General features: G+C 45.4%; 1 protein-coding gene across 4 annotated transcripts in view; it reads left to right on the top strand.

Moving 5' to 3' along the window:
* The window catches only part of LOC146080537 (N-acetyllactosaminide beta-1,6-N-acetylglucosaminyl-transferase-like), a 66,901-nt gene that overhangs the window by 29,115 nt on the left and 19,532 nt on the right, over window positions 1–18,254 (top strand). For 3 of the 4 annotated variants that reach the window (XM_083187941.1, XM_083187943.1, XM_083187942.1), the window contains one exon: window positions 17,261–17,350. In XM_083187941.1, the coding sequence (XP_083044067.1) occupies window positions 17,261–17,350 (90 nt within the window). Of the gene's footprint in view, window positions 1–17,260; window positions 17,351–17,390; window positions 17,457–18,254 lie in introns of all 4 variants that reach the window. The other variant, XR_014474903.1, reaches the window with a different exon arrangement.

Here is an 18,254-nt window from a genome sequence, read left to right as displayed (position 1 = left end):
TGCTGCCATGTGTACACTTACCTTCTACTGGCCCCTACTACAGAGGTGGAATGAAAAGTAGCTAGCATCCAGCCTGAATTTGGAGTGCTTTCACATGTGATTTGGATGCTAGCACTGATTACTTGTGGCTAAGTGGTGGACTGGATTGACATATGGAATGGGTAGTGTCAGTTGTACTACATACCAAACAAGTGCACAGTACAGATGTACATTCAAATATACATTTCATGTGTGACCTCAGTTTTATTTGGTCATTGGTGTTGGAATCTGCATTTAGCTACTAAATCTGACTTACTCAGTTTGCCTGGTTTTTGAGAAATATTTTTCAACACCAAGGGGCGTCCCGTATGCGCCGCACGGTTGACGCTGGCGTACGGAACGCGGCCGTACGGAACGCAGGTTGCAGCTGATTAACGCCAATTACAGAAATAGTATTTAAAGTTGTCCTAGAAAGGCAAACAGTTGTTGCAAACATGGCTGGCTCAGAGTCAGAGGAAGAACAGGTGGTGCAGAATCTCTTGTCCCGCATGGAAGCCAACACCACCTATGTCCCCCTCAACCCAGAGCAGCCAGATGGGCCATCAACATCAGGCCAATCAGCAGCTGGCCCATCCTCAGCATCAGCAGAATCATTGGGAACACAGCAGGTGGCTTCCCAACAGAGTAGCCAGCCCAGCACTTCAAGTACAGCAACCGGTGGCCGTGGCCGTGGCAGTGCCAGTGGCGGTGCCAGTGGCCGTGCCCGTGGCCATGCCCGTGGCCGCAGTCGGGCAACAGAGGAACCAACCACAAGAAACATGGCATATGAACCGCAGGAGCTTGACATCCTGGTGACCCGGGCACGTGATTTAATCGAGTGCCCAGCGGTAAAGTTGACACACACAAGGAGATGGAAGATCTGGGAGGAGATAACGGCGGAGATTAATGCAGTGGATCCACAAGTTTGTGAGGTGGAGCACGTTAAGAAGAGGCAAGTACATGTGTGTTACATTTGAGCAGTACAAGTCCAGTAATGTTTACATTCAATATTAGATGGAGTTGGTCAATGGGTGTTCACGTTGCTTGGAGGCACAGACATGTTGGCCATGACATTGAATTGATAGTTATTGGAGGGTGACTGTTGTTGTATCTTCTAAGGGTTGGTTTTAAAAATGAATATAATGTAAGTTTGGTGTCAGTAGGCACATGTTGTATTATGTTTCAGATTGCAATGGGTGCTACAGCAAACATGAGGAGTTACATCTATTAATATGTACACTTTGATTGCAGGTGGCACGACTTCAAAGGCAACCTCAAGAAGAAATTGACCCAGCGGTGGGAACACAGCCACACCTCTGGGGCTGGCCCCATGCCTGGCAAGCTGCAGCTCACCCCCCTGGAAGAGATGGCCCAGTGCTGTATTGCAGTGGAGGAGGTCCGGGGGGTGAGCACCATAGACAGCGAGTCCCCAGCGGAAGTGATGGCTTCTACGCTTGAAGGTAATTATTTGCCAGGCCATAAGTAGATGTTTTGAATTTGGCATGGAATGTGTGGTAATTGGTAATTTCTCGTTCAACAGCATCCCCACCGCTTGGTCAAGATTCTCTTGAGGAGGTTGTGGAGTCTGTGCCACCTGGGCCCAGTAGCAGGCCCGTGCAGCAGCAGCCGGAAATGTCCGCGGCTGAATTGTCCACGTGGGGCCGTGTGCTAGACAGTATTGTGCAGCAGGGAGACTCGGCATTCGAGCGGGTGCGTAGGGCCGATGAGGTGCTGCAGGGTTTGACCACCAGCAACCAGAGTATTGCTGCGAGCCTGCAGGCTATGAGTGCCAGCCAGCAAGCTATGAGTGACAGCCAGCAAGCTATTGCTGCTAGCCTGCAGGTGCTGGCTGATCAAGCCCTGCGGCAAAATGAACTCCTCCTCCGCCATAATGAACTTATGGTGGAGCTAGTTACCACCAATAGGGTCCTAATGTCACCCGCTTCTGGTGCATTACCAACATCATCACTCCCTGCTGCCAGAGGGGGAAGAAGATCCACCCCCTCCCCAGCATGTGCTCCACGTGACCCACCATCTGACTGTGGCCGTGGGCGAGGCCGAAGAGCTGCTGCACGTGGCAAGGAGCCTGCCAGGGGCAAACGTGCCCGCAAATGAACTTGTGTCCCCATTAATCTCCACCGTTATGTGTTCCCAAATCTTCCATTGAGCTGTGTGTGTCAGCATCCTGTGTCAAAATCCGTGCCGAGGGTCACCACATTTGCCCGCGGTTCAAATGTCATGTTTGGTTCCCCTGTTGCCCTGTTTCGGCTACCATTACTGTGTGCTGTACTTGAAGTGTTGGTGCTGTACTTTTGTTGTGAAGCCACCTGATGTGTTCCTAATGATTCTGCTGTGGCTATTTATTATATATTATTTACTTTTAGTCCTGTTATGGTACCATTTATTTTGTGATGGTTTCGAAATTATTTTCTAAGTTTCTTTAATAAATGTTATTTTGGCCCCTCAAATGTCTGTATTAATTGATACATGCAGAAGTGACATGTGTATTAGTATTATTCATATTAAGTTGTGTTGATTATTTGCTGTGTAAAAGTGTGTGACAAGTGCAGCATGTAATGTTCCCTTTAAGCTGCAATGCTTCCAATTGTAGCAGTGAGAAGCGTGTAATTAACAAGTAATGGGTAAAGTATGTGATTGTATTGTGTTCAGGTGACATTGGTTGAGGTGCGGCCGTCCTGATTAGGCGTTCCGATTGCCTAGCGCATGACCGAGTGGTGTCCGCAAAGCAATACTAGCCTTTTGGACACCGCACATTTCTACCCTTTTTGTTCGCGTGCATTCGGCGTGCTGTCCGAATGCACGCCTACCCAAATATGTGTACTCCCCCGTGTCCGCCCATGTTTCCGCCCAGTTTAGCCCACTTTGAAACTACGCCCCTGTGTCATTCCGCATGACGCCCATAACACACCCATATTGGCAGAATGATTGCGGTGCACATTTCTGGACGGTATTAGTGAGAACAAGTACGGAGACCATACGTGGCACATGCGCATTGCGTTCCCCATGCATGCGCAGACGGCTAAAAAACGCGATCCGAAAGAATTCGGGAAAGTACGCACCGATCAGATTAAGGGCCTTTGTGATGCACCGAGAGAGAGAAAATTTAATAAGTAACCTTTATTTATAATTTTTTAAAAACTTTTGGCAAAAATATTAAAGACACAATACACACATTAAACATAGACAAGTAAAAAAGGATGAAGATATCCTTGACCCCGTGGGGTCCCACTTCACAATGTTTTTATACGTATAAATGTCAACACTTTAATATGTGTTTAGTGCATTCACTGTTTCCAGAATAGGAACTGGTTGATATATATTTTCCCAGTTTTCAAGTACTAAATAGCGGTATCACTTTAAGCACCTATTAGGTTCAGGAGTGCCTGTATACCAATTTTGTCTGTGGTGTGAGGGTAACCAAAGATTTATGGTCTCACCCAGCAGGCTGGTATAATTAAAACATATGCAGATATGAGCGTTTATAATGTAGTATGCTCAAAAAAGTATCAGTGCCAGAGACAGCAATAAGCTGTGTGGCCACTGCAATACCAGGATGGTGCTTAAGTGAGTGGTAATTTCAGTGCTCTGAGTCCGGTCTGTGAGCCGGGACAGTGGGATTCACAGCGTGTAATTGAGAAGCGCTGCGCCCACTCTCGTCACTCCGGCTGAGAATTACACAGCCGGCTCGCACTGTACTGCACTTGGGGGTCTGTGGGACTGTCAGCCGGTGTGCTGTGCATCAGAACTGCGGTGCGCACCGCGTCTGCCTGCCGTATGAGTGCTTGGATGCACGCTGCTGTGGATACTGCTAAATGGAGAGAAACAGATCAAAATGCATTCATGGGGGGATTTTGCTTATTAGTCTGATTTAGAATAGGGAGCTGATCACAATAAAGTACAACATTTAACTCTCATAGTGTATATGAAAAATTTAATTGTTGGGAAAGATGTGTGTGCAAGTGTTGTTATTTGCAGAGTTATTTCGGCACACACCAGCCGAACAGCCCAAATACTTAAGCAGTAATGTTGGTTTTTGGGAACTGAAGGGTGGATGTATGAATCAGTGATAAGGGCAGAGAACTGATAAAGTACCTGGCACTAATAGATGTTTGTCCACCCTTATTATAAATGAATTTATTTTGTCTGCTGACACCACATCTCCCGGAGAGAGTTCCACAATTTAACTGCACTTCTTGCACCTCCACCCTCGAATTATCCCTAAACCTAAGCAATGAAATATAAATTTCCTGTCAGTCATATGCTGGTGTCGCAACTTTTACCCAACTGCCTACAATATATCTAGTTATGCCACTGGACCAGCTCATTGTAATGTAGTATAAAATGAATTGGAGGCCATAATAATGTAATGTAACCTAATCTAACCTGAGTCACTGTAGATCCAATGAAGAGTCCGCCTCCACATCACACAGGGGTATAAAAAGTTCATCAAGTACATCATGTGATCTGAGGAGACATCCTTAAAAATCAGTGTGGAACATATGGCAGCTTATCTTGAAAAAGAGTGCAGTCGGCACCAGAAACGCGTTGATCTAGCGGTATACGTCAGCACCGGGACCAAGTAATTGCCTGGAGGAGAGCTTTAAGCATCTACAGCGCTGAACTCCATACCCCCCTAAAACAGGCTCCGGTGACCCTGACGTTTGTACCTGATGTACTCTATCAACTTTTTATACCTTTTTTTTATGCCTTTTTTATTGCTGTGTTTTACTGGACTAATAAACCCCTGTGTGATGTGGAGGCGGACTCTTCATTGGATCTAAAGATACCTTTTGTTGAACGCGAGACAGAACTAGAATGTAAGTTCTCTCTTATGTATTATTGCAAGTTAAGGAATCTGATGCATCATTGTCCCTGCTGCTGTTGTTAAAGATACCTTTCAGTGAAGGTGAGTAAGAACACTAATGTAAGTTTTAGTTTACAGCCATTATATTGGATGAAGCCTGAAAACTGAAAGATACCTTTTATATGTACACCTGACAGAAATTTAATGCAAGTTTCAGTGTAAGGTTCCCTGAATGGAGGAGAGGTGTAACTCAGACTAAGAGGATTTAAACCACAGCTCATGTCATTTCAGGAGTTTAAGCGCTGTTTTTGTCTCAATTTGTATATTTTTGAAGTCTTTGTCCCACTTGTGGGTATTGGTGTCTTAGGGTGGACACCAGGAGACAATTTAGCTGCTGATTAGCGCAAGGTTAATCACTTCCACATGTATTGCACACCTACAATCATGACCATCTTAACAGCATTGTAGGCACTCCTCAAAGCAATACACTTGGGCCCTTACCCACACATTCACCGGAATACAAAAAAATTGGTTGAGGCAGGTACATAATGCTGCCACCTGGCCTCTCTGATGTGGTGTAATGCAGATATTAATTTACATCATTCAGCCTTTTAGAGCAAGACTGACCAATGTTTGTTTTATAAACAATGTGTACAATATGATTGCATTGTCACATACTAGATCTTCACGCACATCTACTCACTGGCTTTCAAAATATGGCGACAAGCCACCTCAGCTTGTTGACTAATAGGGAGTTTAGAAACCCAAGGTGTGGTGAAATGAATAAAAGAACAATGTTAGATGAGTTGGAAGAAAAAAATATTTGGTGACCGTTTAGTGCACTGCAGTTGGTGATTGATGCGTGCAATAAAACACACAGGTACATTTACTAAAGCATTTGTAAAAACAAAGATAATATCCCTGATTCTGCGCTTCTAATGGCTACCACAGAACATATAAATTAAAGGTATTCCCAAAACCTCCAAAAGTATATACCATATAACAAAGATAATATAGCTCGAACTGTGCCAAAGCAGGTGACTGATTATCAATCATTTAATAAAATTTGGTGAGAACAATAGTGAAAGTATACTTCCATTCAAATAGTTCTTAATCCATCCTGCTTTAGACCATTTCCTGTAGACCCCCCATTAGACCGTGTGGGGGTCCAACCTAGTTGAAGTACATATGCAGGAGGAAACAAAGCTTAAAATGGTGTAGCAAGTTGTCTCCATGCAACACTGTATTCTGCTTACAAAAAGTCCCGCTTTATACACAATACCTATTGAGGTGTAATTTATAATAATAATCCATAATGAAAACATTTGACCGACATGGGGGCGGGGCTTGGTGATGTCAGTCTCTTCCCTGCCCCCTATCCCCCCCCTTCCCCCGGCATGTAGTATTTGTTCTTCTCTCTCTCCTCTCCTCTCCCCTCCCCTCCCCTCCCTGAGAGGAGAAAACAAATGTAGGCAAATGAAAACAAATAAAGTAAACAAACAAAAATAAGAAATGAAAATAACAGAGTACTTTATTAAGGACGTTGACAGCACTAATTAACCTACTGGTTTGGAACAGGACCAGGAGTACTGGTATTGCTCATTTTATGATTATTGTAGGAATACAGTAAACCCATACATTTAGGTGTGTATAGATATATTGAATCTCACAATTGGCTCAGTATTACTATCCGATAAAAAATTATATGGCTATATTTGTGGGTCCTGTATATGTGCTTAGTACAGGTTGAGTATTCCTTGTCCAAATATCCATTATCCTAATTATTCTGAAACCATTGTTTCCAAAATGTTGTTTTATTTTTGCTAAAAGCACGACTGGGGACATCTGTAACTGACATGATAGATACATGGCAATAAATGTGCAGGAAAATAATTATTTCATTTTTAAAACCGGTACTTGTGTATTATCACGGCGCCCAGTACGCAAATAGCTTAGTGGGCTATTCTGCGTAGGAAAATCGCATTGCATACCGTGTATAGTGCTGTGCGATGCGATATCCATGTTAACTTCACAGGAGTGCTTATACAATTAAATATCGCATAGGATCACATGTCACTAAATGCGATGCAATATTTCATTGTATAAGCACCCATGTAGCACCCATGGGACAGATGTAATGGGTGCTTAGTATGACATGTGATGCAAGCACCTCTGCCATTATTTTGCGTCACCCCCAGTCTCCACGTTAGCCCGAAGAGTGGCGAGCGGCGGTGGAACACGTCCTCTGACCTTTTCGTACCCCCACTATCCACGTCTTTAGTATGACATGTGATGCAAGCACCACTGCCATTGTTTTGCGTCACCCCCAGTATCCACGTTAGCCCGAAGCGTGGCGAGCGGCAGCGGAATGCGTCCTCAGACCTTTCCATACCCCCACTATATAGTTACATAGTTACATAGTAGATAAGGCTGAATAAAGACTTGCGTCCATCTAGTTCAACCTACGTTTTAATAGCTTATCCCTTGTAAAAGACAGAATATGGTTCTTATTAGTACCCCTGGATATTTTTATCCAATAAATGCTTGTCCAACCTTATTTTGAACGTATTTATTGTATCTGCCAACACCACCTCTCCAGGAAGAGAGTTCCAAAGTTTGACTGCTCTGACCGTAAAGAAATTTTTTCTTTTGAGGGAACGAAATTTTCTTTCCTCTAATCTAAATTCGTGCCCTCGTGTCCTAGTTTCCTTTCTTGCAGTAAAAAGAGTGCTTGAGAGTTCCTTATATTGGCCCCTGATATATTTGTACATGTTGAGCATGTCCCCCCTTAAACGTCTCTTCTCTAGTGTAAATAGTCCTAGCTTGCTTAATCTCTCCTCATAGCTTAAATTCTCCATTCCCCTAATAAGCTTTGTTGCTCTTCTTTGGGTTTTTTCCAATTCCATGATGTCCTTTTTATAGTGTGGGGCCCAGAACTGTACTCCATATTCAAGGTGTGGTCTAACCAATGCCTTGTACAGTGGCATAATTACTTTTGAGTCCCTAGTTTCCATGCCCCTTTTAATACATGCTAGAATTCTGTTGGCCTTTTTTGTTGCAATGTGACATTGAACACTGCACCCCAGCTTATTATCTATATGGACTCCTAGATCCTTTTCAAGTGCTGAAGTACCTAATGCCTCCCCGCTTAGGTTGTAACTTGCACACTGGTTACGTCTCCCAAGATGCATAACCTTGCATTTATCCACATTGAACCTCATCTTCCACTTTTTAGCCCACTCATCTAGTTTGTTAAGATCATTTTGAAGTATGTTCACATCTTCTGTTGATTCAATAACTCTACTCAGTTTTGTGTCATCAGCAAAGATGGATACATCGCTGAAAATCCCCATCCCGATATCGTTAATATAAATGTTAAACAAGATGGGCCCCAGTACCGAACCCTGTGGCACTCCACTTAGTACTGGTATCATAGTTGATACTGCACTGTTCACAACCACTCTTTGTTCTCTATTACACAGCCAGTTCCCTACCCATCTACAGATATTTGCACCTAGTCCCAGGTCCACCATTTTATTTATCAACCTCTTGTGTGGTACTGTATCAAAAGCTTTTGCAAAATCAAGGAAGACCACATCTACTGCGTTTCCACTATCCACGTCGGCGTGGTGGTGATTTTATATAGTGTGGTGAGCACAGCGAGCCACCTAGCCCGAAGCGTGGTGAGCAGACACGGATTACATGTTAAGTAATCCGCGTCCCCTCGCTGCGCTCGCCACACTATATAAAATCAACTCCATGCCGACGTGGATAGTGGGGGTATGAAAAGGTCAGAGGACGCGTTCCGCTGCCCATCCCGGGGTTCGCCACACTTCGGGCTAACATGGATGAAGGGGGTGTGTTATGGACACATTCACACCAGCAATATCATTCATCTGACACAGTAATGACAATGTGTGTTAACGAGTAACTGGTCGAATTTGTTCAATAAATAATGATTCAAGAACATATAACAATTCATAATAACATTAATCAAAAATAAGTGACAATGATTCAATAACAATTATAGTAACAACTAGGTGATTCATCGCGCCCTACAGGCACTCTTCACACCGGCGTGAGGGGCTGCGCCCCCTTAATTTGTGAACGTTTGTATTGTGTGAAATATGGTTAGAATTGTATGAAAGATGCCCTGTATTGCAACTTGAGTTATAGGTGAAATGTGTTAAATAGAGAGCATATGATTTGGAAGGGGGTGTGTATTGTTTTGTTTAATTAAAAAGCGGTTACAGAGTAATATGTACATTGATAGTGTGGAGGGTACAGTGAAATTTGGGGGGGGGGGGGAGTGTGCAATAATATAGTAGGGTGTTTTTGAGTCAGCGGCTCCCCACTGGCGGAGGTCACGACACAGAAAAACAGGAGGCTGGGTAGTAATAGGGGTGTGTGGGCATAAGAGGGACTAAAGAGGAGGGTGGGGGACACTGTGCAGCTTCTGCCAGTGGGTGAGGGTCCAGCGTGGTAGCACAGGAGTACAGGACGGTGGCCCTTAGTCAGTGTCTCTTCCTACTGGGTGGGAGTTAGGGTGCATGAGAGCAGGAGGCTGGGCTATAAGGCATGATAGGGGTATGTGGGCAACACAGCGTCAGCGACTCCCCAGTGGTGGAAGTTACATTTCAGGAAAGCAGGAAGCTGGTAGTGATAGGGGTGTGTGGGCATACGGGGGACTAAAGAGCAGGGTGGGGGACACTGTGCAGCTTCTGCCAATGAGTGAGGGTCCACAGGAGTACAGGACGGTGCCCCTGAGTCAGTGTCTCCTCCTACTGGGTGGGAGTTAGGGTGCATGAGAGCAGGAGGCTGGGTGGTAAAGCATGATAGGGGAATGTGGGCAACGTAGGGTGAGCGGGTCCCCACTGGCGGAAGTTACGGGGCAGGAGAACAGGAGGCAGGTCAGTGATAAAAGTGTGTGGGCTAGGGATAGGTATTGGTGCAGACGCCATCGACGGTTGGCATTGATGGCGATTTTGCACCCTGCCATGGATAGTAGTAACATATTACTTGGATAACCATTGATTGTTGTAGCTATCGATGGTCATCCATTACCATCCTTTGCCATCGATGTAGGGAAACCGTCTGGTCCTCCCACATCGATGGCAAAAGTATTCAACATCGGCCATAAGCCATTGATTATTTGAAATCATTGATGGTCGATGGGCATCCCTAGAACTGGAGGAGGGTGGGGGACAGTATGCAGCTCCTGGCAGTGGGTGAGCATCTCCTCCCACTGGGAGAGAGTGAGCGTGCATGAGAGCAGGAGGCTGTATAATAGTGGGATGGGCAAGACATTGATAAAAGTTGTGGTGCTGGTGCAGAGGACCGTGGGGTCACTTCTGGCAGTAGGGGAACCTTCAGCGTGGCAGCCAGGGCCGGATTTCCCACCTAGGGGCGGCACCTGCTTGTGGTGGTACAGGATCTCCCATTGTCACGGGGGTAGGTGAAATGCGGGATTGCGGGGGTCAGCTGGTGGTTGGAATTGCCGGAAGGGGGTCAGGGGGGGGTCTGCAAATTACGGGAGGGGGGGTGTGCGGGGATCCGCGATTAGCGGGAAGGGGCGCGGGGTGGCTTGAATCGCGGGAAGGGGGTCCGCAAATTGCAGGAGGGGGGTTGTCGGGGTCAGTGAATTGCGGGAGGAGGGTTGTGGAGGTCTGTGAATCGCAGGAGGGGCGCAGGGGGGTGCCGTGAATCGCGGGAGGGGGGGGCGTCGCGCGGGTCTGTGAATCGCGGGAGGGGGCATGAATCGTGGGAGGGGGGTCGTGGGGGGCTGCGAATCGCAGGAGGGGGTGGGCTAGAATTGCGGGAGGGGGCGCTACGGGGGGGTTCCGCAAATCGCGTGGTGGGATGGTGGGCTAGAATCGCGGGAGGGGGGTGCCGTGAATCGCGGGAGGGGGGGTCGCGGTGGTCTGCAAATCGCAGGAGAGGGGGTCGCAGGGGCCTGGAAATCGCGGGAGGGGGGGTTGCGGGGGCCTGGAAATCGCGGGGGGGTCGCGGGGGCCCGTGAATCGCGGGAGGGGGCGGTGGTCTGCGAATCGCGGAGGGGAGGGGTCGCGGGGTCCCGCGAATCGCGGGAGAGGGGGGTTGCGGGGGTCCCGTGATTCGCGGGAGGGGGGGTCGCGGGGGTCCCGCGAATCTTTTGGGAGCAGAGTCCGTGCATGCATGATTCTGGCGTGTTGTGCTGTGTTTGGGATGGTCTCACCTTTAAAAGCCATAAGGTACTTGGCAGCTGAGCTTTAATCCAAGAAAAAAACACATGTTCATTTTAGCTGTGATGTGCAATCAGTTGCCAGGTTCCCATGAAAACCAGTTGTTAGTGTAGGACTTGCAGTGAAATGGGGTCCCTTGGCGATGGGCTGCAAGCTTAAATGCATTGATCAATTCATGAACTAAAAATCCATTATTTATTTAATTGATTATTTGAATGTTAAGGTGAGTCAGTTTGTTGTAGTGAGTGCTGGGCCCCCTGTGTTTATATTTACTAGAGTGTGTGGTCACAGGCCACTGCACCCCATCCTGGTAAGTGGGTTCTGTTTGCGCCCCATTCTTAGGAATGGCGAGTGTGTTGGTACTTCTGTATATATAAGTGAAAGCATCTCTCTTTCCCTGTTTACCTCCAACACTGGAGCAAAAGTACATTTGATGGGTGGCTTGAGGAATAGAACTATGTGCAGTGGTGTCGGTAGCAGTGAACTACCAAGCGATTGCAGCAGCATAATTTTCAGCAAAGTGTGCCACTGAAAGACTGATGCAGTGGAGTTGCAATCCTTCTCTGAAATGGTGTGAGTGCTGACAAAAAAAAACGAAACACCTGCCAGTGTCCAAGAGGTGTGCCGGGCCCTGGTAAAATTGTAATGGTAAAATTGTGGGGCGTGGCCTAACCACAGGAACGAAAGGAAAGTACGGTAGAGAGGAATTGTTACATCTCAAACATTGCTATTAAGGATTTAAGAGCAGATTTAACAATAAGTTATATTCCTGATACAACTTGTTTCTAATCTTAAATGGAACTCCAACCAATCGGTTCTTAACTGTCACGTGTTTGATCATGTTAGGAGCTGAATGGTTAAAGCGCCATTTATTGGTACTTGTGTATTTTTGCGGCGCCCCCGATGTCCGTCGTACGATGAACGGATCGCATCGCATGCCATGCACCCGCTGGCATGCGATGCGATGCGACGGGATTTTTACCCCCTATACCAGGGGTGGCCAACCGGTCAGAGGTAAGAGCCGAAAAAAATATCTGTAGTCAAGCTAAAGAGCCAACAACATGCGCGTGCCAAAAAAGGGGCATGGTCTATTTGGACCCCTTGGGTGGGTGTGATACACATATGCCTCCAATAGTGCAGTGCCATATATACATATGCCCCCAATAGTGCCAGATACACATATGCCCCCACGGTGCTGGGTATGCCCCACAGTGCCAAAAAGCTGGTATGCCCCCACAGTGCCAAAAAGCTGGTATGCCCCCACAGTGCCTCAAACTGCTTTGCCACCACAGTGCCACAAACTGCTATGCCCCCACAGTGCCACAAACTGCTATGCCCCCACAGTGCCACAACTGCTATGCCCCCAAAGTGCTACAAGCTGCTATGCCCCCACAGTGCTAATTTCCCAGCAGCAGCACTCATCGTTGTTGCTGCTGCTGCCGGGCGTGGAGAGGACAGTCTGGCGTCCCCCTGCAGTCCTGTCATGTCACTGAGGGGAGGAGAGCACAGCACACCGCGTGTCTCCTTCCCCCCTCACTTCCCTGTGACTGGGCCATTCACAAATCAAAGCTCGCAGGCCGGCTTCTGACTGGCTGCCGTCCCGCGAGCTCTGATTGGCGCATGTCCCAGTCACAAGGATGCACAGTGAGGGGTAGGAGAGATAAGCGATGCGCACTCTCCTCCCCTCAGAAGGAGAAGGGATTCGAGGAACCGGCAGTGGGTGATGGGGACGGGGACAGACGGTGGGCGGCGGGCAGCAGTGAGAGCAGGAGCCGCACTTTAACAGGGGGAGAGCCACATGCGGCTCTAGAGCCACAGGTTGGCCACCCCTGCCCTATACGATTAAAAATCGTATAAGCACCCTAAAGGGTGCTTTTGAGCACCCTAATGGGTGCTTACAATGTTAAATGCACCCCCACGCCACCCCCCCACTATAAACGTGAACCCGAAGCGTGGCGAGCGGTACGCGTCCTACGACCTTTTCATACCCCCACTATCCACGTCGGCGTGGAGTTGAGAATAGAATAGTGTGGCGAGCGCAGCGAGCCACCGAGCCCGAAGCGTGGCGAGCGCACGCGGATACCTTCACAGGTAAACGCGTCCCTTCGCGGGCTTCACAGGTATCCGCGGGGCTCGCCACGCTTCGGGCTCGGTGGCTCGCTGCGCTCGCCACACTATTCTATTCTCAACTCCACGCCGACGTGGATAGTGGGGGTATGAAAAGGTCGTAGGACGCGTACCGCCGCCCCTCGCGGGCTCGCTGCGCTCGCCACGCTTCGGGTTCACGTTTATAGTTGGGGGGTGGCGTGGGGGTGCATTTAACATTGTAAGCACCCATTTGGGTGCTTTACATTGTATAAGCACCCATCAGGGTGCTTATACAATGTTTAATCGCATCGCATCGTATGCCATGTACAATGGCATACAATTTCAAAATTGTATGCCATCGTGCACTATCGTACGATATCGCGTCGCATCGCATACCATCGTATGCGTTATGGTATGCGATGCGATGGGCGCCGCCAAAATACACAAGTACTGTACCTTTATTATTAGTAAGGAGGAGAGATAACAAGCATATAATTCGATATTAAGTTTAGTGATCCATTGGTGCCAATTTTTCGGGTAGGTGAAAAAACTGCATGTTTGGCATTTTTTTTTAGGGCAAGTTTCGATTTGACCTATTCAAAAAAAAATGCAGATTTTTGCCCATTTTCAAACAAAATTGTGGGCGTTTGCACCTGGTGTTTATTTATTTTGCCTTTTATCACAAAAAAAAGTTTGAAATGGCATGGACGAAAAAAACTGAGCAAAACAGTTAAACACAGTAGCAGCAAAATAGTTCTGTTTTTTTTCCTTAGGGAAAAATCAGGACCAATTGAATACACCTCTAAATCTGCCCCATAGTCCCACAAATTGAATAATCAGATAGTGACAGGAAGAATCCACTTATGCATGTTATGGAACATCGACATTGAACTATATGGCTCTTTGCGTATAATTCCTCTGTTCTAAGAGGAAGAAATGAAGTATAAAATGCCACTGGAGTAAACAGACAATTTAATAGGATACAGCCTGTACTTAAACAAAGGTAGCAGTTTAATTGCGTAGGATTATGCTCTTTATAAGAGGACAAACAATCAAAGTGAACTTACATGCAGCATATATATGACAATTTTAAATAACCTCATAGACAGTCATCTCGCTTGAATCATACTTAACTATATTTAAATTGTCCTCTCCAGAAGCCTGGAGAAGAAAAACAGGTTTGCTGTGATTGGGACGGGGGTGGCTAACTACTGTCATTGGGCCCTGACCACTCATGAAAAAAGTTCCACGGATTGAGCATATTATTATAGGTAGGAGCCTAAATGATTCAGTTAGCATAGAATCATGTCACTAGGTCCAGCCTCCTCAACACGGACCTCTAACTCCTGTTACTGCGCTAGGTAGTGGGCAGATTGCGGGAGGGGTGGCTACTCTTCTGGGGGGTGCGTGGGAAAACCCCAAAAATTGGAAGTCCCCCACAGGATCTGGAAAAGTAGGCAAGAATTATTTGGATGTAGAACTAAATCAAATACAGCCATAGTTAATTTACTGATCTGGAACATTGTAGGAGTACCGATGTTGTTCATTTTATGTTTGCTGTAGGAAAACAGTACACAAATGACATGTTTTATGTGTTATATACATATGGAGCTGCCGTAATCTATGCAGTGACACATCTCTGTGTGCCGTGTGTGCTTGCGTGTCCATTGCCTTTAGTGGGACAAGCAAGCTTCTTTCTCTTGCATAATATCATTATGCACTAGTGACCCCCCCCCACCAAAAAAAAATAAAAAAAATAAAGCTGACTGAGTACTATTTCTTTTATTTACAGTTTCTTATATAGTGCAACAAGTACCATTGTGCTTTAGATTAGGGAACAGCGATAAAAACACTGTGTAGTAAGAAACCAATAGTTTGGTAGGAGGGCCCTGCTTGCAATTTTACAATCTATAGGGACATATACATACATATGGATAGGATACCATAGCAAGGCAGTTCCACCGGATTGAAAGACAGTCCTTATGGGATGCAATTTGATATGACTGCTAATGGAGATTATGAGGGGGTTCTGGAATATGATAAGCTTGCCTAAAGAGGTGAGTTTTAATGTGCATGGAAGGGCATCGATAAGGTGGGTGCTGCCCAAAAAAAGTCCTGCAATTGTGAATGGGATGTAGTAATGAGTGTAGATGAGAGACACAGGTCTTGTGCAGAGCAGAGAGGTCTGCTGGGGATATATTTTGAGATAAGAGATATATGTAGGTGTAGTCAGGTTAATTGCCTAGAATGTGAGTAGAAGTATTTTATATTGAACACAGGGAACCAATGGAGGGACTGACAGCAGATCAGCAGACGTTGAACGTCTAGCCGGGAAGATCAGGCTCGCAGCTGCATTCAAAATGGATTGTAGTGGTGAGAGTCTATTCTTAGGAAGACTGGTAAAGAGACTATTGCAACAATCAATGAGCGCGATAATGAGTGCATGGATTAGAGTTTTTGCAGTGTCTTGTGTAAGATATGGATACATTTTGGATATGTTTTTAGATGCATGTAACATGATTTAGAGACCAATTGAATGTGAGGAATAAAGGAAAGTTCAGAGTCAAGAATGACCCCTAGGCAGCGAGCTTGTGGAGTAGGATTGATTGTGTTCTCAACAGTGATCTAGAAGAACAAGAAGTGAGAAATGACATTTCAATTTAGGAGTAGCCAGATCATTTACTACTTTAGTCATTGCTGTCTCTGCAGAGTGTTGAGAGTGAAAGTGTGTGAGGCGAGTGTAAGCTAGTCTTTCAAGTAACTTGGAGAGGCAAGGTAGCTAAGAGATGGGACAGTAGTTAGAAAGATAGTAGAATTGTGTTTTGTGTTTTTTTTTTTTTTTCCAGAATGGGGGTGAAAAGTGCATGCTTGAACAGAGAAGTAAAAATACCAGTAGACAGCGGTTACAGATTTTAGTTACGTTTGGGATAAGCACAGGAGATAGAGCTTTACTGATTTCTAAGAGTGTAGGATCAAGGGGAGAGGTAGTGAAGGAGATAATGCAAGGTTTAAGTTATACATATAGATGCGGTTTGCTCCAAAGTGGAATGAGATGGACATGATTTCTCAACTGTTTCTTGTTCCTCTTGTGCCTACAATCTGGTACATCTGGGGAGGAGGGAGGAGGGAGCGAGGGGCATGTTGGGGAGGAGGGAGCATGTTTTATTATTGCAAAAAGTGTAATGCAAAGTTGACTTGTGAAAAAGGGGACTGGGGGGAATTGTGCCCTTCCTGTGATGCTGTTCCCTGTGGGTCTCGGGCCCTGAGGTCTGAGGTAGTTGAGGTAGAAAGTTGTGGAAAATGAATAACGTTAGTATTTCTGTGGGTTGAGTACTAGCGTGCTTTGGTATGGTGCCGAGTGCAAAGTGCCTTTAATCATGCAGTTGGGATCTGAATGGCTCACAGATCGGGATAAATTTACTAAGACAGGGGTTCTGCTAAAGATAGAATGTTGCCATGCGCAATAAATCAGATTCTATTATCTTCTAGAATGTGCTAAATAAGTAAGAAATATAATCTAATTGGTTGTTATGGGCAACATGCCATCTTCAATAGAACTCCCAACTCCAAATTTACCCCACAATGTCTAGTTAGACAATCTATAGGTCAACTTTGACAAAAGTTCAACAGTCAATAGGCCGACATTGACATATGATTGACACAAGCAAATTGTCGACATGGAAAATGCTTCATCAATGGCACCACCTTCAGCTGTTATTATAGTCACCCAACCAAAAAAGCCAGTAATATGTGTTTGACATTCTCCCCCCCCCCCCCCAGTAAATCCATGTTTGTGATCCTGTAATTGCTTGTTTTGATATATTCTATTCCACAAATCGTTAAATAGTGTTTTTATCAATTTACCTTCTACTGATGTTAGGCTCATTGGTCAGTAGTTAATCGCTTCAACCTTGCTTCCACTTTTATGCAGTGGGACAACCTGCACTATTTTTCTGCCTTCTGGATAACATAAAACAATTCTCACAGAGGTGTAACTATGTAAAATTATTAGTGGTAAAAACAAAGATGACTCAAATAGACCTAATATGTTTGCACCACTGATATATGCTTTCCTGAGATCATCCTTTTTTTTTCTCCTTTCCACCAGAGTTTCCAAAGTCCATGCCAGATGCTAAATGGGAAGGTAATCTCAGAGCGATAAAGTGGAGTGATGACAGTTCTCATGATGGCTGCCATGGTAATACAATTTCATTACACTTTCATTGTTTTTACTGTAGTATGAAAGTCAAAGATAACAGGACACATGATACACGCAGCTGAACAAGATATAGCCAATCCAAGAGGTGGGGACACTTGCTCTTTTTGAAATGCCTGTTTAAAATTTCAACTGTTGATGTCTACAACATTCACCTATTCTTACAATGTTGACAGACATGTACCTTTCATTCATTTATAAATTGTTCTCAGCATGAGTCTTCTAAATTGGTTTAATGAAGTTAACATATTTTCTTAGACCTACAAGACACGATGAACAATTGTTCTAAAACCATCATAGGGAGATAAAAGCATAGCATGCTATTTTAAAACCAATTTGGATGATATTTCTGTTTTTGATAGAGAGATATCAGAGGTGTAAAAATTTGTATTGTTGAGATAATACAGTATGGGGTTTTATTTATAATGTTACTTAGGTGCTTGTACTGACATTTTCCACTAATAAAACTCAGCCAAAATTCCCACCTGATTACTAGGTAGAAGTGCTGCACAGGTGTTTGCTACAGGTGTTACATGTTTTTTCTGTGTTTTTGTTACATTTGTTTAGCAAATTGTATTAGTTTGAAAGATTTTGCTAATTTGCATAATTTGCATTTCATCTAATCCAGTGTTTACAGTCTACAGCAGGAATTTCCAACCACGGTCCTCAAGGCACACCAACAGTGCAGGTTTTAGTGATATCCATTCTTGAGCACTGGTGACTTGATTAGTACCTGAGTGATTCTGATTAAACCATCTCTGCTGAAGCCTGGATATCACTAAAACCTGCACTGTTGGTGTGCCTTGAGGACCGTGGTTGGGAATGCATGGTCTACAGTATATTCCGTACCACATGTACACACATACACGGTACAAGGCTGCTTATT

The sequence above is a fragment of the Crinia signifera genome, chromosome 5 (genome assembly GCF_055691185.1).
Source record: "Crinia signifera chromosome 5, ASM5569118v1, whole genome shotgun sequence".
NCBI lineage: Eukaryota > Metazoa > Chordata > Amphibia > Anura > Myobatrachidae > Crinia > Crinia signifera.
Note: the sequence above shows the minus strand (reverse complement) of the source record. Positions and strands in the feature narration are given on the sequence as shown.